Here is a 27,112-nt window from a genome sequence, read left to right as displayed (position 1 = left end):
CTGGTATTTGTTGGATTTCTTAACCGGTTAGACTCCACCGCCACAGTGGTGTTTCCCGCAAAACCTGATTGTTTTGACTGTCGCCAAGTGGAGGAAAAGTGGGAGTGCGAGTGGGTGTTGTGACGGAATGATGATGCAGCAGGGTGAATTAATCAAACAATATCCAGGGTATACAAAATAGCGCTACAAGCATAGAGTTGATTTACCAAATTCTGTGCTTATTGGATTATCAGTAAAGTGAGTAAACGCACTAATTACGGTCCTTCATTTGACATTACCGATGGCAAGTCACATTCTTGCCCTGACGGGCAGTGATTTACCGACAACAAACCTCGACTTGTTAGTATCTTGTGTAATGCTAGCCAACGATTCTCAGAGTGTGATTTTTGAAAGTAAGATATTTGTGAGGGGCTTTGATTCAATTAATGATGCTCATTTCGAAAAAGTGGTCGAAGCTATTTATGCGTGGCACACTCGCTAAGATAGGGGCTCACCATTTGGCTGATTAGGAGATCGAGGAATTTTCGGTTATGTGCGATGATCGAACTCGGTGGTAATCGCAGCTGCAAATTCCGTGGGTCTGTGCGAGTGGACCCAACCTACGTATTAACACCTACATAGTACTATGGATACTGCTCTTTGATGAAATCGAGAAAATTGCATGATTTAGGTGGCATTCATTCATTTGTAGATAATCAACATACGAAGTATTAGTGCTTAACGCTACTGTTATAATATCCTGCAAATGCATCACTGTCTCCGTGAGCACGTTCTTTGGCCAAATCCTGAAATGGTTCCAATTTGGGAATCTTCCTTCTGAAAATCCATCGCTCTATGTCATTGATAAACGTTGCAAATTGGTATTTGGCATGAATTGGCATCGGTACACTGAATACATCGTCTAACTCCTCAAGAGTGAGAGACTTCGTTTCATACAAGCAGAAGAGCACCAACCAGAAACCCGCGAAATTCCACCCGGCGTACCACATGAATGCCCCAGTAGGTGTAAATGCAGTGACAAGCCTGGGCCACGTGAAAGCCAAGATAAAGTTGAAAAACCAACACGTAGATGTGGCCCAAGACATGCCCAAATCACGAATGTATAATGGAAAACATTCAGCTGAATAAGTGAACGGTACTGGCCCTTCACCTGAAGAATACACAATACAGTGGAAGTACACTCCAATAATTACCATTGCCAACTGGCCATTCGGATTTGTTTCCTTGTTGATCAAAAATCCACAACCGGCAATGATCAAAAAGATACACATCAAAGGAAACGTCGTCAATAACAAATTGCGTCGACCAAACTTATCGATAGTAAGAATGGCAGGAATAGCAAACACAAAGTTCATCATACCGAAACCCCACAGAGCAATCAAAGCATTGTCAACGGAAAATCCAGCCTCGATAAAAATTGACAGAGAGTAGTAGGCGATGACGTTGATACCACAGAATTGTTGCATGAACATAACCAACCATGACCCAATGGAGGCATTGCGGTTACGACGAATTGTGAACATTTCTTTTATGCGCTTAATCGTCGACGACTCATATTGATGCTCTTCCAGGAGGAGGACGTATTGGTAGAAGAGATCTCTCGCGGCGCTGATTTTCTCTTTTCTCATCTTGCAATAACTTTCAAATGCCTCTTGGTGGCGCCCTTTACCCATTAGCCACCGAGGCAGCTCAGGCACAAAAGGTACTTGGACACACACGAATATTGCTGGTAAACTTGCGGACCCCAACATAAGCCGCCAGTTTAAACCGTAAGCAATTCCTCGATCGGGCACATAGTAGAACGCAAGACAAGCCACGTATCCCAACATTATACCAAACGCCGTGAAGAATTGCCACAACATAACTAATGAGCCTCGAATATGAGCTGGTGCACACTCGGCAGCGTAAACTGGAACGGTGGCACTTTTCACCCCAACACCAACTCCCATAAAAAATCTCGCAATAAACAAATGCCACCAGTTGTTCACAAATCCCTGCCAGAAACAAGTAGCGAAGGAAATGGCACAGGTCCAAAAAATAGTCCAGCGGCGACCCAAGTGACGATTCCAATAGTCCGAAGTCCAACAGGCAATTGCGCAGCATACATACGGAGCACCATTGACTAGACCCTCGACGAGATCGGCGTCTTTTCCGAATAACCTCGGTAGACCGAAAGCTTGAGGGTAAAATAATGTGGCACCATTAATAACTGATTGATCCATACCTTGAACTGCAGCAGCCACTGACCCAAGAGCAATCACTTCTACCATCTTGCGAGGAATATGATATCTCTTGGATTGTTCTAGATGGAGCCCTTCGCGTTCCTCATCCGTCAAGAAGTCCATATCATTGAAGAGTTTGGGGGCACGAGCTACAGCCGCACCCTTGGCAAATAACTCGGGATCTAAGCCATGTTCTTGGGCATATTTTCTTCCCATATCCATTGTTTCAGCTTCGCTGTAAGTAGCGAGTAAATTGCCACGCTCACCGCCTCCGGGAGCTTGACGATTGGGCAAACCACCATCTTCAATTCCACTGATTTCCTTTGAAATCGAATTGAGTGATTCCTCGCTTGAGATTCGTTCGGTGACGCCGAATTTTTCCTTCGGTGTTACGCCTGGAACTCCGGCTGACTCTGACAGCATTGGCATCTTGATTCACCACCCCATTCTCAGCAAAGATCCTGCAACTTTATACCCCTTAACTTCGGAGAGATCCCCGGAATTACTCGATATCAACGCCAAGCTTCATTGTCGGCAATAACTTGTACCCCACCATACATCAAGTTGGGGTGCGTACGCTGATGTTCGTGCCGTGCCAAGCCATTGAAACTCGTGCGGCTTGGCATAAATAGTAGAGGAAGGGAGACGGTATACAAATAAGGTAAAGATGCCGAGACTTGACTTTGCGAAGAAAAAGGTTGACAACATTTAAGGCACTCAAGCTGTATTCGTGGAATGAAGTACACTTCATGGTGTAGTCTGTAAGTAATTAAAACGGGTGCTTGCAATTATCATAGCATGAAGAGCTGTCCCACCATGTTTGTGCTACGCCACTCTTACGTGCAAACCTATTATTAAACCTTATATGACTCGGCAACCGTGTCATACTTTTTCTTATTCAGGACCAACTGCAACAATAACTCTTGCATTTGTTTACGACCCTTCGGCAGCTCCCAAATGAAGTGATTCGAATTCTCGGCAATTACCCACTCAATACAGTTGGTCAGAAGCTTGGTCAACTCACGTTGCCATTTACCCCAGTTGAGCGAGTTTTTGATCATGAAGTCAGAAGATATTACTGCCAACGGGAGGTTATGAATGTCAGCACCTTTGACCTCATTGTAAGATAATATTCCTGAGGTCAACTGCTCTTGTAATCGAGCTCGAATATATTTGGAGTTCCAGTACATGTCTGATCCAAAGATGCGGCTCTTGGAACTAAACCGACGTGGATGGAACAACCAGTGAAATGCTTGCACAAGGCCTAGTGGTGAGACCATCCCCTTTAACCACAATTTGAGCCCGGTTAAATTGTTCATTGTCTCCAAAATGTTTTTAAACACTTTCTTAGGCTCATTTTTGCGGTTAGGTCCTGAAAAAGGGTTATTCTTGAGGAGATCTTCCGACCATGCATCCACCAACATTATCAGGTGTATTTGACCTGGCTTGCGCAGAGCAAACATACGCAGGTAAAGTCCTCCAATATCAAATCCTACTAAAGAAAACGGACCATGAACACCGAGGTGATCGAGGGCCTCTATCAAATACTCAACGACGATACCGATCAGGGTAGGCGATGGTGCCAGGTCACTAAATGCGTACCCTGGACGGTCCCAAATACAATACCGCTCGATCTGATCCAAGTTGTAAAGCTCCTCAATCCACTCTTGAAAAACTTCGCTCAGAGTAAGTTGCCCTCCTTCGATTAGAAGAATTGGCTGACGATCACTCGAATTTTTAGGGTCACTTTCGCTTATCGCGACGTTTTCGTTGTATACATCGCCAAAACAAGCAACGTGCACTTTGAGCTGACCATCCTGAACGCTTACCTTATCTCCCCACGGGCGTTCATGAGTATCAAACGCCATCAACCAAATTCTCCACAGAATGAAGAACACCAAGAGGAAAAGAGACAGTTTCGCTACCAGTTTCACAAAGATCACGAGTAATTCACCAATCAGGCGACGAGTTTCAATACGGCCTGTGAGTCTGATTTCTTGATAGTTGCGCCCTTGTTCGACGTAGTAATTGCACACTGCATCGAAGGTAACATTGAGAAGAAGCCATAGAGTGAGAAACGTGCCAAGTAAAGCCATTGAGTCTCTCAAAGCAGGAACTGTAAGGATTACCACTAAATCAATCGAAAGCAAAACGGCTTGAGTGTAGCCCACTTTTCGTTCATACGACAGTGGCACATCAAATCTCCATAAACACACGGCATTAGTAAGTACAGTTAGTAAGATTATGACCAACTCGTAGAAACTTCGGCCAGGATTGAAGAAACCAGGAATGTTGATGAAGTCGGAGAGAAACGTCAAAAGGGCAACGATGCTGTTGACAATTATCAAAGTCCGATTGATCTGCTTAAGAAGCTTGACGTTGTGTAAGTTGAGGGGCAGTACTCGGGGGTCACCTGGATCCAATGGCTGATGGCCAAGAAGAGGTGCAGCCTCTTCATCCTCCGGATTTATGGGAACAGGATCGACCAGCTTGAGTTTTGTCCGCAGTCGGGTCGTACCAAATTCAGACGTTTGGAGGCGTGCCGGTTCGTCCAGAGGCTGGTACGCCTTAGGAGACTCAGGGCTTGATGACATGATGTCTCGAATATCGGTACGCGGTCACTTCAATTGAGTTGCTGAGCGCGGCTGAAGGGTCATGCAAGGTTCCAAGCATGGGGAGAATATGGAAATACAGCTTCAACATTGCGATTATATATATACAGGTGGTATGAAGGATGAGTCTTCAATCGTAAATTTTTCGTTGGATGTTCTGCTAGTTCTCATGATCGAAGCCAGAAACTTTCTAAATGTACACTGCAAAGAAAGTTCCCGTGCATACTAACTCAAAAGCGAGGCAGATACCTCATGATTCGCGTCTAGTATTTGCAATTGTGGATGAAACACATTCACAACTCAATTCTAACCATATACAGCTAATAATGGCACAAAAACGGGAATTATACGACTTCATAACTCTGACTTTGGTGTGGTGTGGTCGTAATGTATCCTAGCTTTCATTTACTCATACAAAGGTGTAGAATATGTTACATATTAGGCGGATTGTTGATCAAGCAAATTATTGATGGTGTCGGCATCGTTGTACACCCATGATCCCTCGTCGTTATAGGTTTGAGCATTGAGGACCATAAGCCTCAAATCCGCAACCACTTCGCTCATACGTTCATACTTATGCTGGCGAATCTTCTTCCGGATCGTCTCAATCGCGACGGGCGACTTGATGATTTGATAGTAGTCAGGATAAAGCTTTTTCAGAGGCAACTTCATAAAAATTTCAGCGACCTGATGGCCATCGTCAGCAACCAACTCACATATTTCATCTAATAATGAAACGGCTTCAACATCGAATTCCGACTTTTCCCGCTTGACTTCTTGGGCAACTTCGTCTTCAGACTCATATGTTGCCCCATTGCGTCGACGTTTACGATCCTCGTTCCGGCGGATGGCATCCTCAATCGTATCGTTATCGTCATCAATTGCCATAAGCCATTGCTCTTCGGAGAGACCATCATCATAGCGAATACGCTTCTTTTCCCGCACTCTTCCAAGCTCCTTGTCCTTATCTTTATCAAAATGCTTGGAGATGTCTTCCTTGAAAATTTGCGGTAGTTCCTTTTCCTCTATGAGTCTCAGCTTCAACCCTTGCTCAATATCGCTGCGCTTCTGCTCGGCGTCGATTCGTGCGAACTGTTCTTTTTCCTCTTCGCTTCGCGCTAAAATATCGTTGAGTTCCTCTTCATCTAAGAAGTTGTCGTCCTCGTCAGCCAGCCGGTTTTGCTCTTCCTCAAGTAATCTTTTGAGAAACGCTTCTTGTTCCTCATTGGTGGACTTGTTATCAAACTTACCGGCTTGAATGACCTTCCCATCAATATCTAATTTTTGATGCGCGCGTTCGAGAATCACTTCTTCAACGGAATCATTCGTAATAAGACGTAAGATGCGGACTTCGTTCTTCTGACCAATTCTGTGAGCACGATCCTGAGCTTGCAAATCCTGATGAGGGTTCCAATCAGTATCAAAGATGATAACAGTATCAGCTGTTTGAAGGTTGAGACCTAAACCACCAGCTCTGGTCGATAAAAGAAAGCAGAAATATTCCAGGTCCGGAGCATTGAAAGCTTTCAACATATCTTGACGTTCGTCAGCCTTTGTACTCCCGTCTAATCGCAAGTATTGCATGTTTCTCCATCGCAAGAAATCTTCCATGATATCCATAACTTGAGTCATTTGGAAGAATAACAATACTCGGTGACCCAGCGCTTTGAATTTCGGTAAAATGCGATCTAACAACTCAAACTTACCGGAAGTTCGCCAAATTAAATCGTTGGTCAATTTTGAGCTATTGAGTACGGCCTCAACTTCCTCAAATACAAAAGGATGGTTGCAGATCTTCCGAAGTTGCATAATTTTGTTGTTCAAACCCTTGATTCCCAGTTTCTGGCCAGATACATCAGCACCCACAAAAAGGGCATTGTGTTTGAGCATTTGCTGATACAATACTTGCTGAAGTCCCAGCAAGCGACACTTAATCACCTTCTCTACCTTGTCGGGTAAATCTTTCTCAACGTCTCTCTTCAACCGTCTCAAGAGGAAGGGTCTCAAAACCTTGTGCAATCTTCGAATCACTAATAACAGTTCTTCCTCGGTAAGTTCGATCTTTTCTTGAGAGCCTGTATTTGCAAACGGAGTATTAAACCATTCATCGAAGGACTTCACCGAATTAAAAATTTTGGGCAAAACAAAATTGAGAAGCGCCCACAATTCTGGTAAGTTGTTCTGCAAGGGGGTACCCGTCAAGATGAGCCTGTTTTTCGTTTTGTAATATTGACGCAAGGTCACCGAAAGTTTTGATTGAGTATTCTTCATGCGATGACCCTCATCAATGATCATATGACTGTAATTGAATTTTGCCAAGATTGGACGTTCTCGAATGATATATTCATAGGTTGTGAGCAAAACTTGAAACGAGCCCATCCGAACTTCCGCTTGTAAGGCTTTACGTTGTTGAGGCAGACCTTTGTAAACGACAACCTTGATTTGAGGTGCCCACTTCTCAAACTCAAGCGTCCAGTTTGTGATGGTTGACAATGGAACAATAACGAGGAACTTGGATTCACCTTTGTGCTCAATGAGGTACAGGATCAACGAAATCAGTTGAATTGTCTTACCCAACCCCATTTCATCTGCCAAAATCCCGTTAAGCTTATTGTTATACAAGGATACCATCCATTGTAAACCCTTCATCTGATATTCCTTAAGCTGGCCACCAACGAGGATCAGAGGTTGTGTAGTGACTTCTTCCTTGATACGGTGCGCCACTTGGTAGTAGTCAATCTTCTCACGCACAGTTTCTTGCAGTTCAATATCACCATCCATGGCCTCAGCCTGCTGTGCTCTCACCTGATTGGCTAAAGTGTCCAAGAACTGATTAGTTTGATTGAGCAAATGTGTAATTCGATGATCTTTCGTCTTATCCAACAACTTAAGGTAAGCTTCTTCATCGTTCGCCTTCAAAGCTTGCAATCTTTGCTTGGCAGTTCTCTCCAACTTTTTCAGCTCATCCTTTTCAACAGTTTGGTGGACATTATGAACATGTTTGGGGAGAGTGGTTGTGCGACGAAAATGCATCCGCTGTTTGCGTTCGCTTATAGCTTGTGATGAAGCAAGAATTTGATTAATTTTTGTAACGTGCTGCTCATGCTCCAATCGACCAGCCTCGAGCTTCTGAAGTTCCTCAAGCTGAATCGCTAACAAATGAGGACTGGCTTGTTCGATTTTGGGGCGTACGTTAAAGCTGCGCTTTTCCTGAAGAGCTAGCGGATGCAGTTTGAGATCCTCATTAACATATTTTGCTTGGTTGGCTTCGTGAACGAGCACAGCGTGCTTTAATTGTTTTTGTTTCGGCAATAAGCGCAATCCTTTAAGCTCAATGAGCAGTTGGATTTTCAACTTGTCTATATCGGAACTTTGGTCGAGCGAGAACGTCCCGAGATTAGCAGGCAAGTGCAGCAACTCATTGATGCGACCAGTTATCTTGTTGAGGACAGTTTTCTCAGATGGGAGCGTCAGCTTGCGTTCCACTTGAAGTCCGTAAGTAGCAACTTGTTCCTCAAAGTCCTTGTTTGAATCTTTCAACACTGACATCACATCATCAACGTCCATTACGGGGGTTGCCAGACGCGACTTCGCATTGTTGCCAATGTGATCGGCCAACTGACGTTGAAGCAGACGAGGAAGGTCAACATCTCTTGAAAGTAATTGAAGCCCAATCATTTGCGTAGCTAGAAACAGTTTGTCAAGAGAATCCAGCTCCCCATGTACGTCGGAAGTGAGCGAGGAATAAAACTCCGCCTCTTCACGTTCCAAACGAGCCTGTTGGTTGGATACCTGAGCCAACACACTCTCGATGACCTCTAATTCGGATTCGGCCGGGTGCGGCTGCGAAACTGGGGTGTCGTAGTTGGTGTCGTCCATCACCATCTTTTGAAGGCGGTAGTAACGATCAAGCAAGTGGTTCAATTCCAGACGCAGCGCAGGAAACTCTACTGCTGTCTGAGCTTTCACCAAGCGCTCGGCGCCACTCCCCACCATCGCGCTGCCGTTTCCGTTCATCGTTGTGTAGACGCGGTTTGCAGGTGGTGGTTCGAGGAATGAGAAAAGTTTCGAGCAAGGTGCCGTTCGTGCAGGACACCTACAATGAGCGATGGATAAATTTGTGAAAGAAGCAAACTTGAAACTAGGGTATTGAAAAGATCATCTCTCCAAATCGTCATCATCTTGAATATGGATTCGAAAGTTTCTCGTCAGTTCAGATCTCGCTACTCAGACTTACGCAAATGAACTCCTTCGGTTGTGTGTATAGCACGACCAATAATAAGCAGTTTGAGGGAATATTCATGTCAGATGTGTTGACACACAGGGGGTAATCACAGAATGTCTGATTGTGCCCATGATAAGTACTATCGTTGATGTATACACTTTTCGGAAAATCGTTGCATTACTCAAAAATTCGGATAGACTTGATTTAGTGCGATGAAAGTATTGGTTCAGGCTATCTACGTGCACTTCCATACGCCTGAAGTTGCAATTTATCATTTATGATTATTCACCTCAGTTTAAGATTACTTCTTGAAGGGTGACAAATTTATTTCAAACTTACAAAAGTACCATCAACAAAGCTGCAAAAGTCCAAAATTCGGCCTCAAACGTGGTTGCGTCGTTTTGCGAGGATTCAGCCGACGAAGTTGAGTGACTAGCTCCAGGCTTGGAGGTGGTTTTACCCACAACCGTGTTTGCATTGTTATTACCGGTCAAGGTAGCTTTGGTTCCAATGGTGTTTTGATGGTTACCGGGTGCAGACTCCATGCCTGTTGGGTCTCCATTGCCGTCAGCAAATGTCGGCTGTTCGTCAGGGGAGCTTTCTGCAGTATTTCCCGTTGAAATTTGTTCCACAGACCCCGGTCCATTGTTGTTGGCAAGTGAATCTTCCGCAATCGCCGTGCCTCCAGCAGTTGTCACAGACTCTTCGGCACTTGACGAAGTAAGAGTCACACCCCGGAGACTTCTCTCATTAGAATCAACTGATGCGGACTCCACAGGTACCGAACTTTCCGCGGTAGTCAAGGAGGTAGCATCAGCTTCTCCACCACCCGCTGAATCAACATTAACCCCATCACCAAGGCTTTGTGTTTGTGTGGACGTAGACGGCGCCTGGCCTGCATCAGTATTAGCTGTTTCGACGCCTGGGTCGCCAACAACCACGGTAGGTAACGACGCAATAACATCGGTGAACTTACTCAAATATTTCGAGTAGTTGTCGACGTAATCAGACAAAAGCGAGAATTGCCCAAAATTCGAAAAGATGTTGTCGAACACATCGCCTTGAGTGGTGTAGACGATTTGACCGGGGTCCAATTCTGGAAGAAGCTGAGTTTTATACCAGTACGGCTGGCCAGCAATTTCTGTCTTAACAAAACCATCACCCGAGGGTTCGATCGTATTAAACCAAGGTTCAACGGCGACGCATACTCCGATCAAGGCAAATCCCAAAGTGGACGAAATCTTCATGACTTAATTGATGTAGCAGCGATTTTAGGGGAGAGTTGCGTTCTTTTATGTCGATATCCCAACTTACTATTTATCCTATAGACGACAAATGCCTGTTTTCTTGAGCCAATATTACTGTTTGAAAATAAAAAATTTCATTGACAAACCGCCTCGAGGATATGCTTCCTCGTGTAATAATAACCTGGTACTGGACTAGAGGGCGATATTCCTATTGTACTAGTTTATGAATAAAAGCCGCCTCGCAATTAGACGACAGTGAAAGAACGAGACGAACGCCGCCAGTTCGAGAATTGTTCATGAGGGCGAAGGATTCTGTAGCTGAGGTGGGTTCGTAAGCAAAGTTTCACTACTACTATCCAACAACATGTTCGGGTTGTTGCGGTTCGATACTTTGTCAAATTCAACTGACACTAGACAGAAACTCTGACGGTTCTTAAACTTCAAATGAAGACATCGTATTTGGTATTGATTGTTGTAAGAAATTTTCATATTCAATTTTTTGAACGTGGAGTTCCGGTATTGCCTTATCCAGCAACTGCTAGACCAGTGTTGTCGTCAAGAGGGATTGCATTAATTCATTTCGAGACTCACAACACAATCGTCTATTTTTCAAAAAATATGATGTTCACTCGGCATGACAATCTAACGAAGGTTTTGCAAGTGACAATAGATCTCATAAGCCTTGAAAATTCTGGGCCGCCTTGGGCTCGCCGGATTGGTTACGTCGTCTGAGCAGTTGACGGAGAGCTTTTCTCCAACTCGAAGCTCTGGTAGTGTCGGCGTGTTTTCCAATATTAACAAGCGATCATGGTCATAAGACAATCCTGGAGAACATTAGAGCATCTCAGTTTAATGATGAAGTATGCTTGATACAACGCCAACGTTTTTTTGTCTGCTTGACCGACGTCCCGAAGTGATCGCTTCCAAATGCAAGTCGTCGCGAAAAATCGCCCTTCAGGTTTGCACCAATGAGACCATCAATTGCGGCTCAACGGGCGTTACCTCTTCGAAGAAGGCTACCATGTGGTACATTGACGTTGAACGTCTACCGCTTCACGCATACGCCTACACTGGCTGCAAATAATCATTTGCGGCGAATCTTCGACGACTATTCTTACTTTTCGGGCTTTAACTCCAACTTTCCCAAGGCCGGTCTTTTCGGCAACAGCTACCTTAAAACACCTAAGGGACTTCTTGAATTTTCGCTGGATTCGCTTAATAGAGCAAAGTTGTTGGTTAACGACTTATTAGGCACGGCTCACACCGAGGAGGGCAAATTGTCTTACATCCGGCGACTTGATCAGTTGTCAGATGTTTTATGCCGAGTTATCGATGTTGCTGAATTCATTCGCGTGGCTCATCCGCAAAAGCAATGGATTGATGCTGCTCAACAAACCCATGAGGTAATGTTCGAGTACATGAATCAGCTCAATACTAATGTGGAATTGTACACTCACTTACGCGATATTTTAGCTGATCCAGAGGTATGCGATCAACTCACTGAAGAAGAGATTCAAGTAGGGGAGTACCTTAAGCAAGACTTCGAGCGGCTGGGTATTCATATGGACCCGGAAACTCGCGAGAACTTCGTCACGATTACCCAGCAGATCCTGGTCTTGGGGTCCATGTTCAATTCCAATGTTGGTGAGCTTGCTGAGTATTCCATTCAGGTGCCTCTTTTCGAAGTCAAGCAATTGGAGCCTCTGCTTGAGCAAGATATAATGGCATACCAACTGCGATTTGCTTCTAAACCATCTCAAGGTCACGTCCATATCCCACTTGTGGGGAACATTCCTTACCGCATTCTCAGCATGTGTCCTCTGGAAGGGTTACGGAAGCGTGTTTGGATTGCCCTTCACAACTCGAAACCTGACCAAATTAAAACCCTTAATCTGATCATACAATATCGTGCTTACTTGGCACACATGTTGGGTTTCCCATCATTTGCTGCATATCAACTAGAGCATAAAATGGCTCGTCTGCCAGAGAATGTCATGACGTTTCTTCGAAACCTTCAGCTGAAACTTGTTGGTTCGCTGGTGGGAAACAACTCACAATTGGGTGGTGTCATGCATGAACTACGAAACCTATACTCTCATAAAGAAGGCTCGCGAGTTTTGGCATCCAACGGTGAGGTAATGGATTCAGTCAAACCCTGGGATCGCGATTATTTGGTACGGCAGCAACAAAATCAACCGGAAGAGCCTCTCCCCTCAATTTCTCCCTATCTCTCCGTGGGAACTGTGATTAGTGGCTTGTCGCGGCTATTTGAACTGATTTACAACGTCGAATTCATCCCCGTTCCCACGAATCGTGGGGAGACTTGGGATCTGCAAGTTCGAAAAATTGCTGTATATGATCGCGCTTCTCAGAAAACCATCGGTTACTTGTATCTTGATTTTTGGCTGCAAAAGGTTTTACCTTCGCATTTCACTATAGTTTGTCTGAGAAAACTAAATGCTGATCTTGACGATGACGTTAGTGGTCAAGTTTTCACAGATGACTCGCAAAATTACCAACTTCCGGTCATTCTGTTGGTGTGTAATTTTGCAAGTTCCCCTAAGGCGGTGACATTGCTTACACTTGATCAAGTCGATACGATTTTTCACGAGATGGGTCATGCAATGCATCTGATGATTGGGAGAACTGATCTCCATAACTTGAGTGGTACACGCTGCTCAACTGACTTTGTAGAGTTGCCTTCCGTTTTGATGGAACTGTTTGCCAGGGATCCGCGTGTTTTATGCACTATTGCTAGACATTATCAAACCGATGAGCCTCTTCCTGCCGAGTTGTTGGAAAAGCAACAAAACGATAAGGTTATCTTGAACAACTGTGAAGAGTTCATGCAACTGAAAATGGCCATGTTAGACCAGCTACTCCATGATGGTGATGTTATTAAAAACCTCGAGAACTTCGATTCAACTCCAATATATCATGAGCTTGAGCGTCGCTTGCGCATATTTGCTGATGTTGAATCCACTTGGCATGGAAAGTTTCCTCATCTATTCAGCTATGGCTCTGTGTATTACTCCTACCTATTAGATCGAGCTATTGCAGATCGTGTGTGGAAGGAATTGTTCGCAGATGATCCTTGGAGCCGTGAGGCAGGTGAGCGCTATAAAAATTCAATCTTAAAGTGGGGAGGCACACGCGATCCTTGGAAATGCTTAGCCGATGCTCTTGATGATCCTGAATTAGTTGCAGGTGATTCTCACGCCATGGAGAAAATCGTTGCGCATTAATCTATTTATATAATATTTACGAATCTAATACTCTAAGACAATGATTCGTTGGTACGCAGTACCAGATGCTCTGAATGCTAAATAATGTTTCGCTTTGGAATCTCTTGCTTGATCCAATCCGTGGCCTCGGATGCTGTACCATCTGGATGATCAAGTTGCCACTTTAATACATCCTCAAGAAACCCTGACATCCATTGTCCACCTTTTACCTTTGAGTACTCAGGGCCCATTCCCTTGACAATTTGGATCATCAATTTACCATCAACAATGGGTTTGAGAGTATCGACATTTGACAAATTGAGTTTCTTGATGGTTTCACGTAATCGATTATATCTCAAAATTGTCAAAGCGATTATGCTCTCCACGGTGTCTTCTGGTTCTATTCTAGTAGCCTCATTGGGATCAGGTTTTGCGGTTTCAATTTTACATTCAGCAAGGCGATCGAGAATCTCAAGGAAGCAATTTAATTCCAAATTCAATTGAGCGTTAGAACCAAACTTTCGAAGATAAAACCCGATCTGGGAACGAGATAATGACGTGGTCATCGGTTTGACATCCTCAAGACTTGTTGCATTCAAGTTATCAGAGACTTGATCAACTTCTCCCAAATAAGATTCGAGCTCTTTCGAACAATTAACATGATTCGTAACAAGAGTAGCCACAATATCGTTTTCCTTGTTACCAAATTTCACACCTTCACGTAATAATATTTGAACACCACTAACCTTCATATCCTTCTTCGGGTTCATTCGAAGCTTCAAGTCACCAAAAGGGGCTAAAATTACAGCAAGCCAAAATAACCGTTGGTCACGAAGACTAGAAAATAAGTTAGATGACCCTTTGAGTAACCTGTACTTTGAATAAACAGCTGTAGCAAGGTTAATTTGGTGACCAAGTTTATCAAAACCCGAATTTAACTTATTGATGTCTTGGACTTCATTAAGTTGTTGTAAAAGTGGTTGTTGATCACCAGCATTGAATATAGATTTAGCAAGACCCAAATAATTGATAAGCTGAAGACCATACTCGGGATAATCTCCCTCCAAAATTTTCTCCAATTCTATTCCCACTCGTTCGCGGCTAATTTTGGACTTGAGTGCCTCTTTGATTTCTGGTTCCAGCATAGCTTCTAATGTTTCGGCATCAATCTCAAACTTAAAACGACAAGCAAATCTGATGAGACGCAACACGCGAAGAGGATCGTCCAAAAAGGTTTGCTTGGGGGACAAAGGCGTCCGCAAAATTCCCTGCTTTAAGTCATCAAGTCCACGTCCTGTAAAGTCTTCAATCTTGTCTTGGTTTAAGTTGTAAAACAACGCATTTAATGTCGCATCTCGTCTCAATGCATCTTCTTCAGCGGAACCAAACTTGATTATCGGTACCCTCAGATTCTCACCGTACGACTCCAGTCTCAAGTTGACAAAATCAATGTCACAACCAAACAATTTAGTTGTACAGGTTTCCAAATGTTTTGACTTCTCCGGATTTTTCTTTATGGTGTGTATAGCTTTCAAAGAAAGCTCCGGGCGGTGCGATGATAACCAAGAATGGAGCTGCGTAGCGAAGTCCTCCCCTGTCATATGATCAATTGCTATGTCAATGTCGTGACTTTCGTTGCCCAATAGTTTGTCCCTCACCCAGCCACCAGTGATCCGAAGTTCAAGAGGAGGGGTATGGTTCAGGTTGTAGTGTTGACAAAAATCAACGAGCACGTCCCGAATCTGTGTTTCCGTGTCATTCAACTTGATTGGGTGCACTTCTCTCATGGTCTTAGCGGAGATCAAGTATCGATAGGATTGGAATCTTTCCGTTTTTACCCGCTTTGCTAATCGTAGCATTGAAGCGCGATGCGATATACAAATGGCGAGGTAAATCTTGATCACACTTGATGTCCCTATGAACGAGTGAACAATGAGGTCTGTACAATGTGATGAGTACTCTGCAAAGTTTGATTGACAATACTACCCGATATCTACTCCGCTAAATGCAGAGCTAGTTGTCACATATAAAGTCATTATGTACTAGATTCGAGGAGAACATTTACGAATGCTTTGGAGGCTGATTATTCAAATTGGATTGGCAGTGGCTATGAGTGTGAACTCGCTGGTTGTTTCCATTGCACCTGAGTGCAGGGGTGATGTGATAATTGCTTCAGTCGCTGATATGAATGTCATCAACAAGTGTGCTACGATCTATGGCTCCCTCACTATTGACTCGAACTTCAACAATGAGTTGATTGACCTTGCTGACATCGAATCGATTACCGAGGACTTGGTTATCAATCAAAATCATCACATCTCCGAAATCAGAGGCTCGAAGGTTCTGTCTGTGGCTGGTACATTCCGGCTTCAAGAATTGACTAATTTGTTCAACATGGAATTGCCAAACTTACACGCGGTCAACTCTATTGAGTGGTCTGTGTTGCCTATTTTGCTGTACGCCAACACGCTTCCATTGAAGGTGAACAAGTCTGTGGTGGTTTCAGATACGTCCCTCCAGGAATTGGACTTGAGAAATGTTGCTCCGGAAATTGAAGTCTTGGATATCAACAACAATCGTTATATATACAATCTTCTGGTTCCCGTCGAGAGAATTGAAGTACTGATGCACTTAGTATCGAATGGAGAAGGTATGACGGTCGACTTGGCAAACTTGACTCATGTCAGAAATATGACATTGCAACATCTTGGTGGTCTCAAGATTCATCAGCTTGAAGCAGTCGAAAACCTGATGGCGATCATTTCAAACAAATTTGGCACACTCAACTTATCGAAGCTTCGTCGGGTTGGAGGGACCTTATTTATCGCGACCAACGCTGAACTCGCTTCTATAGAGGCCAATCACCTTGAAGACATCAGAGGTGGGTTTGTTGCCATCAATAATTCTAAGCTCTACGACGTTGATGGTTTCAAACAGCTTACATCAATTGGTGGAGCATTGCATGTTGAAGGTCCTATTGAAAATCTTGGATTTGACAGTTTGCGTGAACTCAGGGGTCTGGCATTAATCAAAGCAACGCTGGGGTTTGATTGTGACGCGTGGTTGTCTAGCGAAATGGTCACGAAAATTCGTGGTGGCGCAATTAGATGTGAGCTGAATCAGGGGCACTACACATCGCATGATGATGAGGAAGACCGTCACATTACTCAGGAATCCGGACCAGTCACTCCCATCGCAACTGAACCCGCTCGAATGACTAGCATTGCTTGGCAACTTAGCTGCCTGCCATGGTTATACATGTTAATTGGGGCGATCGCAGTTGCCCTCAATTAGATATATAGGTTGTGAGTATCAATATACTGGGCAATCTCTGGTATAACCCATTGCTTCCATTGTTCACCGAGTTTTCTTTGATTTCTAATACTTGAAGAGCTCACTTCACTTGCATTATCATTGATTATCGTGATCGGATGTGATTTAAACTCAGAATTCAATTGATTGACAACTTTAATTTGCTGCTCGATAGTCGTCGTTCCAGGGCGCGTTAAGCAAATAATTTCATTCCTTTCAAAAAATGATTCCAAGATTCCTGAAATTGGGTTCTCGTAATACTTTTGATCAATAATTCTTTCCAATGTATCGAAACCAACCAAGAATTCAAGCTTTCCATGCCTGTAGTCTATGGCCAGAGCCTTGTCAATGAATTTGGCCTGTTTCGTCAATCCAATTGCCACTTGGCAATCATATGACTTCTCTAGCCATTGGCTCAATAGCCCCATCATCTCGAGGCGGTCCGTAAATGAAGCTGGTATTGGTGCTTTGTCTGCATTGTTAACCAGTAACAATAGCATTACCTGAGCATATTCAGCTCGTTGTTGGGCATTTTGAAGAGCATGCTTAACTATCTTTGCATGCGCTATATGGGGGGGGTTGAACAGCGAGTCAAGCACTAGCACTTTTGCCAGCTTGAGAGGTTGAGTAAGCAACTGGAACTCGAGAGGCGACGCTAGGAATTCAGATAAGATTTTGTTATAACGAGACATGGGTTGTGCAATTTCCCCCGTGCGAGCGTAGTTCAACTGACACAGTACAAGCTTAGCGAACTTCTCTATAAGATTTGAATCAGTACATTTAGTGTGATATAAAGTGGCTTCGAGGTTATTGTTTGATTTACAATTCGTCAACAACTGCTTCATTGGCTTCGATTCTATCTTCAGCGTTGTCGATATCTTCGTCGTAACCCCCGGCAATGTCAACCAATTCAGTGTCAAAAACGAGGACCGAGTTGGCAGGAATTGGACCCATTGCACGCAGGCCATAACCCAAGTGAGGTGGGATAACCAACTTGCGTTTTTCACCAACGCACATGTCTAACAAGCCTTGATCCCAGCCTTGGATAACATTACCGGCGCCAAGGGGAAACGTGATGGGCTGGCCGCGGTTGTATGAGGCGTCAAATTCGGTGCCGTCCTCGAGTGTGCCTCTGTAATGGACAGCAACCAAGTCACCCGCCTTTGTCTTACGGCGACAAGCAGCGGCAGGGATCTTTTTGGTAACCTCAATCTCAAGTTCTTCCACAGCAGTAACGGCAGCCACAAGTGTGGTCAAAATAGCTAAGAACTTCATTGCTCACGGTGGATGGTAGTAATTCTGCGACGCGGGTTATCGTGTCAATAAGGTACGATCAATTCACATGTGCCAACGTTGATATGAACAGCTTTTTTAGAATTCCAGAGTGAACAACAGAATTCGACTGACAGTCACTACGAATGACTAGCTTGTGGCACATCCATACCAAATAAAACTTACAAACGAAGTAAACTTCTGGAAGAGAAATTCTGGTAATTGATATTTGTCCTATATTCGTTATGCAATTCGTATGTACAAGTAAATTTAATAACCCCGTCTTTTGGCGTCTCTGACTTGGTCCATCAAGTCTTTGAAGCCTTCTGAAAAGCGCTTTCTCCACCATTCGCGCTTCTTCTGCTTAGCCAACTTGGCTGGGCGAGTGAACCGTGATTGTTGTTTGTTCAAGTACCTCACCTTATTCTCGCCGATGGTTCTATTGATTTTGCCGATGGCCTCACCAATATTTCCTCGCTTTACGATTGCCACTCTGCCAGCCATAGGCAGTTGGACATTAATTCTAGCAGCCATTTCCCGGGGAGAATCGACGATGGTCATTCCAGATTGTTGGGCATTTTCCTCTTGCTTGAACTTCACAGTTTCTGATAATAAACCTTCAACATAGGAATGCGATCCACTCAGAGCCAGCGCAGCCCCTTCTTGCCCTTGGGACTTCAACTGGTTCAAGTTAGAGTTGAACCGGATCAGTCGAGTCCATACAGGGTAGGGAGACCCCAACTGCACACTTCTCACTATACCTCGAAACATGATAGTTTAGGTAAAGAGCCAACGTAGAGGGAATTTTTTAGATGCGCACTGGACGACGCCGATTCATCGAGAAGAGCTTACTTGAAGATTTGAATGGATCAAGCATAGTTTCTATATGTTGACGTGGTTACGTGCTTAGACTACTCTAGCGTAACACTTTTCGTATTTATAAACGTTTGTTATTGAATGATGCCAGCTTGTTTGAAGAATAACGTGAATGGCAATAGTTATTCAAGAGAAGAAAACAACAATTTAAATTTAGTAGTGGACGGAGCTTAGTATGATATAAAACAGTATCCTACATGGATTTTTCGTTGCTGATCAAACACCCCATGATTGAGTTTGAGTGCGGAGTTTCGCGCACAAGTCTGACCCTACGAATCGAAGTACTACCATTCGTGTCGCCAAACTCAAATAAAAAGGTGATCGTTGTGCTCGGTGTCTGATGTATGCGGAAGATATTGTTTCCACGGTGCTATTCGAGCTGGAGGTTCTGCTATATTCCATACCTCCACAAGCCCCTTTTCACTTCACTACCAATGTGTGGCACGGGAGGTTGCTGTTAATCGAGCAGGAATTGATCACTGGGGATAATGACGACGCTGCACCAGCCACACAAAGAAATGCGTATGATGGACTCCGTGCTAAGGTGGAATTACACAACTCGGTAGTTTCAGATGAAGGCAATCCTGTGAAACAACTCTTCGGCGAAATTTGGTACAATCCATCCGGAAAGTATAAGGTAGCCAACGATGGAGGAGAAACCATTGAAGCTCTTGGACTGCGCGACTTCAAATGCTTAGTACAGTTACCCTATACAGGGTACCACTTCGGACTGCTTGATTCAGATGACCCTGATATTATCAAAGACAATGCTGATGAACCTAAAGTGGTACAAGTTGCTTTAGGTGTCCGTTTCCATTCGATGGATGCTGCCCTGAGTTTCAGTGAGTGGATACTGATATACCGTCGTCGCTTCAACAACTATCAGGAGCAGCTCAACTTTGACCAACTGCTAGAAGAAATGAATGACGAGTTTGGTGAATTCATGTCTTTTGAAAGTTGAGAGTTTTTATCGACTCGAAGAATTTCTCCATCATGAATGGCGCTTAATTGATCTGGTGCGCAGTTTGGCCTCTATGCACAATCATCAACACGAATGAACTTTACCTTCCTAATTGATCGAAACCAGTAAAGTTGGTTTCATGAAAAATCCAAATTGCATATTTCTGCCACGGATTGAAGCTATTGGAACCTGTGGATGATTTAACACCAAACGACCGGTTTTGAATGATTATAACAAGTTTGCCAGAACTGCCCTGGTGGTAGAGTTTCGACTTTTCACGTGACTTAGGGTTAGCTGACCTAGAGGCGCTCTTCCTGCATATTTTGTATTTTTACCTGCACGTTGGCACCAGGGCTGCGTGTGCCGTACCGTGCGACCCTCTGCCACCGGCAAATTTTTCACTCAACTTTAACTCGAACTCTTGTCTATCGCTAGCAGTTCAAAATGTCTGACACTGAAGAACAACCCGTTGTCCAACAACAAGAAATCCAATTCGTGGAACTTGCCACCCCCATCCCTGCTGAAGTGCAAGCTGGCCAAGGTGAAGTCAAGCTTTTCAACAAGTGGTCGTTTGAAGGCATCGAAATCAAGGATGAATCGCTTGTGGACTACATCCAAGTCCAAAAGCCCATCTTTGTCTCGCACACTGCTGGTCGTTACGCCGCCAAGAGATTCAGAAAGGCCCAATGTCCCGTCGTCGAAAGATTGACCAACTCGTTGATGATGAACGGTAGAAACAACGGTAAGAAGTTGAAGGCTGTTAGAATCGTCAAGCACGCTTTTGAAATCATCCACGTTTTGACCGAACAAAACCCCATCCAAGTCTTGGTTGACGCCATCGTCAACTCGGGTGCCAGAGAAGACTCCACCAGAATTGGTTCTTCGGGTACCGTCAGAAGACAAGCCGTTGATGTCTCTCCTTTGAGAAGAGTTAACCAAGCTATTGCTTTGTTGACCATTGGTTCGAGAGAAGCCACCTTCAGAAACATCAAGACCATCGCCGAATGTCTTGCTGAAGAATTGATCAACGCTGCTAAGGGTTCGTCGACCTCGTACGCCATCAAGAAGAAGGACGAATTGGAAAGAGTTGCCAAGTCTAACCGTTAAGGTGGCTAGTCTTTCTTGTAAATTACTAATATATAATCAATCGAATAGAGATTGTTGGGATTTTAATGAACAGAATAACGTAAGTGTCTTTCTGTTTTCACAGTCTGTTTATCGTATGCAGTGTATATGATTTCAGATGATGTAGGCTGGTCTAGATATTCATGCTTTGATAGGGTAGAAACACCTAATGAAGAAAGCAAAGAGGGAACGCTTCAAAAGAATTTGGTAACGGGATATGCGCAGTTGAATAATTTCCTTTTCATCGTCGCCATCCTTGCTCGGAGCCACTTCCTCGCAATGATTAAGAGCATTTTCTTGTCGTTCGTGCAATTTACGCCTCACAAGATATTCTCTAGCGATTAATGCCAATATGCCACAAAATAAAAAGCAACACCCCGAGAAAATTTGGGTATGAAGATAAGGATTCGAGGAATCTGGTCTGACCAATGCCAATGCAATGACTTCCGCAACTAGAGTTGTCATTCCCACTAGCATGTTCATCCCACACCATGCCAGTGCCACACGTTGACCTTTCAAAATGTCTGATGCAAGAGATTGTGCCATCGTTGACCCAACGCCAATGACTAGCCCGATTACAACGACAAAGGCAATAAGCAGACCGTACAGATCGGCATTGATCCACCATGCAAGTAATAAGATTCCAATTAAAAATGAAATCCCCAGAGCAAATGTCAGGCGTCCAGTGAAGGCATCTGAAGTAAGCCCCATTAATGGCCGACCTACAATCTGTGCCGCATTCATGATCGAAGTGAGCAGCGACCCTTGCTGATCGGAAAGGCCGACCAGTTTTGCGTAGGATGATGTCAGATAAAGCATAAGAGTATACCCTAATAAGCAGATGGCAAACCAAAAGGCGACACAAATCAAGGCATAATTGTTGAAGACAGAGAAATCGAAGATCACTCGAGCATGTTGCAGTATGTATTTTCGCGTGAGTCGTTGTCGTAATGGAGTGAGTTGCGCAGCCAGCTTGGTTCTATTTTTGAGGAACACCGCAGGGATGATGGCGGTAAATAAACAAATGAAGCCGACCATACGAAGAGCCCAACGCTGGTCTCCTGTTTGTTCCATAACTTTGTTCAATGAAAGAGAGAAGACCAACCCACCAACACCAGCTCCCAGGACCATGATACCCATACATGTTGCGATATACTTGTCAAACCAAGTTGGGACAATCATGGTTGCGGGTAAAAAGACCATGACGAAAGAAAGACCAACTAGAAGACCCTGCGTCAAATAAAGCTGCCATAAGCGAGTTGCGAACAGTGCAAGTATGTAACCGGCTGTCTGTAGACAAACTCCCAAGATCATCAATGGTCGATGACCCACTACTTGGTATATCAAGATGGAGAATGGTGCTAGGAACTGAGCACAAAACATGACTATGCCACCTATAAGCGCGTAGTCGTACTTGCCGGCTTCCGGAAATGTATCATGGGACGTGTAGAAATTCAAAAAGACCCCAAATGAAGCGTTAGACCCCCACGTAGAAAACACGGCCAACAAGCCGCAAACAGCCATGAACCACGCATACCCGGTATCAGGTTTTGGCGCATCAACTTCATCAGGTGTAATGTCGCTATGGTCATTGCTTCTTTCATCACTATTTTCCAACATCGAACCTGCTTGAGCCAGTCTGGACTGAGGACGTGATATTTCTTCAATCACGTCAGCCACTTCCTGACCAGTTGGTAAATACAGATCTTTGCGATCGAGTTCACGATCATCTTGTATCCCCAGGATTACTTTGTAAAGACTGCCATTGGTTTGCGTACGTTGAATATACCTTTTCAGCGATTCAGATCCGTGTGTCAGTGACAAAACAAGCGTTTTGGGTTCATATGAGACACCTGTTGACACACTTGTGGTGTCACTATCTTTCATGCTCATCTCTCTTCAGCCTAGTTACAGGAGTGGCTTGCTGATTAATTATTTCTCAAGGAGATTGAGACTCATGCGGGGAAGTTTTGTGGCTGACTCACAGATGCGGGATCGGGCCGTGCCAGATACGATGAGCCAAGACTTTGAAGCAATGTAAGCAACTGTCATTTGGGGTGCCGCTTTGAACACAAAGTTAAATTTTATGATTTCATTTGAGTATGGCATAGATACATCCAGCTTATAATCAGCATCACGGATCAGAAAGCGACCTTTACGTGCGGAACTTAAGATCCATGAGAGATTTAACCTGAGCAAGCGCATCCGATTTGCCGACCTATTTACATCTATCGAGTTCTGGCCAGTTGTGGTCGACTTGAAAGTTGCAAAGTGATCCATGTCACATGTAGAATCTTCTATACACGGCCAAGCCGTAATCTTCACACGTGTGATTTTTTATTCGCGTTCCGTAACACCGCGTTGTCCACAACCCTGATCTCATCCTTCGCTTATGTTTGGGCCTCCAAGTGTTCCAAACGGTCAGGAAGCCAAAAATCCACCGTTTGTTGCACTACCACGATGTCCTTATTGTGGTGTTAACGTCCCATCGTTGGTCTTTTTGTACGAGTACCACATGCCAACACACTTGAATGTTCATCCATGTTTATATTGTCAAGAATTGGTGGTGGACGTTGCTACACATCACACCGTTTGTAAACCTCGATGGTGACAGCAGGATACCGGTTTATCCTGCTCAAACTCTAGTGCTTTCTGGAAAGGCGTTATGTACGTTTAATGCTACATCGTAATCTGTAATGTAACATCAACAACAACAACAACAACAATTAATGATACAAAATAAGCGGTGAAGTATGTATTAATGCTAAAGTTGCGTAAGCTGTAAATCTTTCTTGTCAGCTTCGGTTAGCTGATGCTGTACAATGTAGTCAAATATTAACTTGCCCCAAATAACATCCATCATGATCAACGCGTGCACTACCCCCCAGATCAAGTTGATGCTGTAGAAAAAGTTCGAGTTACCATTCCCCAAAACAATCCAACAATAGTAGAAGATGGGAGATAATAAAAGACACACAACGAACGTGAGCCCCACAGGAAATAAGTACAGACAGTGTGCAAGGGCAGTGTTTTTGAATATCGCAAGAAACGATACCCCGTATCCCAAATCCCCAATGACTGGATACAGCTTAGAGAATGAAAGCCATATAAAGCAAAGCACAACCGCTAGGAGTGAATCACCATTGTAGTGTTCACTGTCAGATTCGGAGGCGGCCTCTTTCTTTACCTCAGTAGCGGGCTTGGACTCTTCATGAGTGCGCCTGGTCAACGTCGCTTCGGTCGTCAATGCCTCCAGCTCAGTGGTGGTTGCTTGCGGTTCTTCCTTCTGGGCATTTTCAGTGCCGAAATTCAATGGGGTCACTGTACCATCAGGATCAATGCTAACAAAGTTGCCCTTTTCATCAACCGCAATCCGTGAAACTCCCATTCGATCTTTTTTTGTCACTTTAGCAAACTCAAATAATCTGACAGTAATAGGGAAAATGAAGATAAAGTGGTAGATATTGAAAACAGCTGTATAAAAAGGAGTGAAGAACTCAAACATTTCTGTGAACAAGTACCACCACAACCCCGTGTTGGGAGAAATTTTATCACCCCAAATAATCGACTTGTAGCAAGTAAGAAATTGAGTCGAGCCAGTCATTGTTGCTGAGATTAGAGCAAGTAACATAATGGTGGTGGTCAAGATGGCGATGCCGTGAACATACACCCGCGCAGGTTCTTCAAGTTTCAAAGCATGAGCTAAAGCGAAAATTGACGGCGCTAAGTATACCGGAGTAAACCCAATGTAACTCGCCACTCCCAATGTTATGGCCAGTCTGCTTATGCTATGTCCGACACAAACTTGATATATCAGCTCGACAATAAGCACAACTTGCACGGGGAGTGTCAGGTGGGAGATGCAGGTGAGGATAATCAACGGGTTAAACAAAACGAAAGAAGCAATTAAGTCATCATTGAATCCTTTCACTTCAGCGTACTTTCCTAATCGGCGGGTTTGATGTTTTTGGTACCACCGATTAATCGCAACCATTCGCCACGCAATCCACAAGTCAATAGCTGTGAATAGTAAGTTGTATAGTAAAGAACCCACGTAAGGCCAATCGAGTAGCTGCATGAGTGCCACATACACGGGTGGGATGGTTATATCATCACCGTCATAAAGATTGATGCCGTTTCTGATATAAAAGAAGGCCTCCTTGAGTGTCTCGAACGAGTTGATTGGCGTCAGGATTTCGACGGTTTGTGCCAAGGTGTCAACGATTTGGGGATATATGGTGGGCACCACCACGCGTATGATTCCGGCAATCCAGAATACCTGACCAAGCTTACTCATACCGTCAAAGTGCACCTCGCAATTTTCCACGTCGACACGATCGCGACTCACATACTGAGGAATAACTAAGGGAACTACGAATTTCCGGACGTGAGACCACCTGGAGTATTGAATCTCCACGACACTCGAACGGTCACTATATATGTGAATCGGTTGTGGACGCATTGTTTGATTCCGTAAAAGATGTCGTGAGTTGATGGGAGAGGCATCAGTTGGTAAGGGATGAGTTCATCAGGCGCTTTCATCTTCACTACAATCATTTATATCTGGATAACGTCAGTTGGTGATTAGTTTCGTTTCGAGTGTCGGAGAGAAAGAGAAGTCTTCTTCCCTGACAGATTCATCCAAATTGCATTAACCGTGATTTTTTCAATTCTGTCGATTCAAGGTAGCTTGTAAGATTCAATTAACAAATCATTTACTTTCTAACATTTCCAACTCGTGAGGATTGATGCATCTGCAGCAGTCATATTCTGGGGAACGCCGTGCAGTAGAGTCTGAGTCACATCCGCACCGGTCTCCGATAACGGATCCAGTTAAATTTTCCACAAATTTCACACTCTTACACATCTGCTAATACCATGTTGAGACTGATTCGCCAATTACTGTCCACTCTGAGATCCATGAAGCAATTGAAGATCGGGTTGATTCCTGGTGACGGTATCGGGAGAGAGGTTATCCCTGCTGGTAAGGCTGTGTTGGAGAACTTGCCTTCGAAGTACGATCTTCAATTCAGTTTTGTCGACTTGAAAGCTGGCTACGAGTTGTTCAAGGAGACTGGTACCGCCTTGCCTGAGGAAACTGTCGACATCCTCAAGAACGATTGTGATGGGGCTCTTTTCGGCGCTGTGTCGTCGCCCACGGTGAAGGTTGCTGGTTACTCGTCGCCGATTGTAGCGTTGAGAAAGAAGCTTGGCCTCTATGCCAACGTTCGTCCAGTCAAGTCGGTTGAAGGGATCGGCCGTCCTGTGGATATGGTGATTGTTCGTGAGAACACTGAGGATTTGTACATCAAGGAAGAAAAGACCTACAAGGCTGCCGATGGTACCCAAGTGGCCGAGGCAATCAAGAGAATCACCGAAACCGCGACCACCAGAATCGCAAAGATTGCATTTGAGATCGCTTTGTCGAGACAACAAATTCGGGAAAACGGTCTCAAGCTGATCCATGACCACCCCTCGGTTACCGTCACCCACAAGCTGAACGTGTTGTCTCAATCTGACGGGTTGTTCCGCGAGGTCTGCAAGAAGGTTTGGGAAGAAAACCCTCAATTCCAAGCCGTGGAATACAAGGAACAAATCGTGGACTCTATGGTTTACCGTATGTTCCGTGAACCTGAAGAATTTGACGTTGTAGTCGCGCCGAATTTGTATGGTGACATCTTGTCTGATGGTGCCGCTGCTCTTGTCGGCTCGCTTGGTGTGGTTCCCTCGGCCAATGTCGGTGATAACTTTGCCATCGGTGAACCTTGCCATGGCTCTGCTCCTGACATCGAAGGCAAGGGCATCTCTAACCCCATTGCCACTATTAGATCCACTGCATTGATGTTGGAATTCATGGGTTACCAAGATGCCGCCACGACTATCTACGAGGCTGTTGATGCTAACTTGGCCGAAGACAAGATTAAAACCCCCGATCTTGGTGGATCGTCTACGACTCAACAAGTCATTGACGACATCATCAAGAGAATGAAATAGTTACGAGTAATCAAAACGTGTTAAATAGATACTGCGTATATC

At 44.3% G+C, this 27,112-nt stretch overlaps 14 protein-coding genes across 14 annotated transcripts; 5 read left to right on the top strand and 9 right to left on the bottom strand. All coding sequences in view use genetic code 12, as the record gives it.

The window, feature by feature from the left end:
- Positions 1-710: 710 nt before the first annotated feature.
- On the bottom strand, positions 711-2,651 carry DIURU_003404 (sugar porter family MFS transporter; the record flags this gene model as incomplete). The annotated part of the gene is made up of 1 exon (XM_034156163.1): positions 711-2,651. One exon carries the CDS (start codon positions 2,649-2,651, stop codon positions 711-713), a length of 1,941 nt encoding a protein of 646 aa, XP_034011657.1.
- Positions 2,652-3,076: 425 nt separating this feature from the next.
- Positions 3,077-4,816, bottom strand: DIURU_003403 (uncharacterized protein; the record flags this gene model as incomplete). Its single annotated transcript, XM_034156162.1, has 1 exon — positions 3,077-4,816. One exon carries the CDS (start codon positions 4,814-4,816, stop codon positions 3,077-3,079), a length of 1,740 nt encoding a protein of 579 aa, XP_034011656.1.
- A 456-nt stretch (positions 4,817-5,272) lies between these two features.
- DIURU_003402 (RSC chromatin remodeling complex ATPase subunit) lies at positions 5,273-8,830 on the bottom strand (the record flags this gene model as incomplete). The annotated part of the gene is made up of 1 exon (XM_034156161.1): positions 5,273-8,830. One exon carries the CDS (start codon positions 8,828-8,830, stop codon positions 5,273-5,275), a length of 3,558 nt encoding a protein of 1,185 aa, XP_034011655.1.
- A 564-nt stretch (positions 8,831-9,394) lies between these two features.
- DIURU_003401 (uncharacterized protein) lies at positions 9,395-10,306 on the bottom strand (the record flags this gene model as incomplete). Its single annotated transcript, XM_034156160.1, has 1 exon — positions 9,395-10,306. The coding sequence occupies one exon, from the start codon at positions 10,304-10,306 to the stop codon at positions 9,395-9,397; it is 912 nt and encodes a 303-aa protein (XP_034011654.1).
- Positions 10,307-11,274: 968 nt separating this feature from the next.
- DIURU_003400 (metalloendopeptidase) lies at positions 11,275-13,551 on the top strand (the record flags this gene model as incomplete). The annotated part of the gene is made up of 1 exon (XM_034156159.1): positions 11,275-13,551. One exon carries the CDS (start codon positions 11,275-11,277, stop codon positions 13,549-13,551), a length of 2,277 nt encoding a protein of 758 aa, XP_034011653.1.
- A 77-nt stretch (positions 13,552-13,628) lies between these two features.
- Positions 13,629-15,389, bottom strand: DIURU_003399 (tRNA adenylyltransferase; the record flags this gene model as incomplete). Its single annotated transcript, XM_034156156.1, has 1 exon — positions 13,629-15,389. One exon carries the CDS (start codon positions 15,387-15,389, stop codon positions 13,629-13,631), a length of 1,761 nt encoding a protein of 586 aa, XP_034011652.1.
- Positions 15,390-15,597: 208 nt separating this feature from the next.
- On the top strand, positions 15,598-16,824 carry DIURU_003398 (uncharacterized protein; the record flags this gene model as incomplete). Its single annotated transcript, XM_034156155.1, has 1 exon — positions 15,598-16,824. The coding sequence occupies one exon, from the start codon at positions 15,598-15,600 to the stop codon at positions 16,822-16,824; it is 1,227 nt and encodes a 408-aa protein (XP_034011651.1).
- An 837-nt stretch (positions 16,825-17,661) lies between these two features.
- Positions 17,662-18,117, bottom strand: DIURU_003397 (peptidylprolyl isomerase family protein; the record flags this gene model as incomplete). The annotated part of the gene is made up of 1 exon (XM_034156154.1): positions 17,662-18,117. One exon carries the CDS (start codon positions 18,115-18,117, stop codon positions 17,662-17,664), a length of 456 nt encoding a protein of 151 aa, XP_034011650.1.
- A 267-nt stretch (positions 18,118-18,384) lies between these two features.
- On the bottom strand, positions 18,385-18,885 carry DIURU_003396 (mitochondrial 37S ribosomal protein bS21m; the record flags this gene model as incomplete). The annotated part of the gene is made up of 1 exon (XM_034156153.1): positions 18,385-18,885. One exon carries the CDS (start codon positions 18,883-18,885, stop codon positions 18,385-18,387), a length of 501 nt encoding a protein of 166 aa, XP_034011649.1.
- Positions 18,886-19,330: 445 nt separating this feature from the next.
- DIURU_003395 (uncharacterized protein) lies at positions 19,331-19,951 on the top strand (the record flags this gene model as incomplete). Its single annotated transcript, XM_034156152.1, has 1 exon — positions 19,331-19,951. One exon carries the CDS (start codon positions 19,331-19,333, stop codon positions 19,949-19,951), a length of 621 nt encoding a protein of 206 aa, XP_034011648.1.
- Positions 19,952-20,395: 444 nt separating this feature from the next.
- On the top strand, positions 20,396-21,058 carry RPS5 (40S ribosomal protein uS7; the record flags this gene model as incomplete). The annotated part of the gene is made up of 1 exon (XM_034156151.1): positions 20,396-21,058. The coding sequence occupies one exon, from the start codon at positions 20,396-20,398 to the stop codon at positions 21,056-21,058; it is 663 nt and encodes a 220-aa protein (XP_034011647.1).
- Positions 21,059-21,217: 159 nt separating this feature from the next.
- Positions 21,218-22,969, bottom strand: DIURU_003393 (uncharacterized protein; the record flags this gene model as incomplete). Its single annotated transcript, XM_034156150.1, has 1 exon — positions 21,218-22,969. One exon carries the CDS (start codon positions 22,967-22,969, stop codon positions 21,218-21,220), a length of 1,752 nt encoding a protein of 583 aa, XP_034011646.1.
- An 871-nt stretch (positions 22,970-23,840) lies between these two features.
- On the bottom strand, positions 23,841-25,538 carry DIURU_003392 (GPI-anchor transamidase subunit; the record flags this gene model as incomplete). The annotated part of the gene is made up of 1 exon (XM_034156149.1): positions 23,841-25,538. The coding sequence occupies one exon, from the start codon at positions 25,536-25,538 to the stop codon at positions 23,841-23,843; it is 1,698 nt and encodes a 565-aa protein (XP_034011645.1).
- Positions 25,539-25,954: 416 nt separating this feature from the next.
- Positions 25,955-27,070, top strand: LYS12 (homoisocitrate dehydrogenase; the record flags this gene model as incomplete). Its single annotated transcript, XM_034156148.1, has 1 exon — positions 25,955-27,070. One exon carries the CDS (start codon positions 25,955-25,957, stop codon positions 27,068-27,070), a length of 1,116 nt encoding a protein of 371 aa, XP_034011644.1.
- Positions 27,071-27,112: the final 42 nt, after the last annotated feature.

The sequence above is a fragment of the Diutina rugosa genome, assembly GCF_008704595.1.
Source record: "Diutina rugosa strain CBS 613 chromosome Unknown scaffold1_size794362, whole genome shotgun sequence".
Taxonomy (NCBI): Eukaryota; Fungi; Ascomycota; class Pichiomycetes; order Serinales; family Debaryomycetaceae; genus Diutina; species Diutina rugosa.
This window is presented reverse-complemented; position numbering and strand designations above follow the sequence as displayed.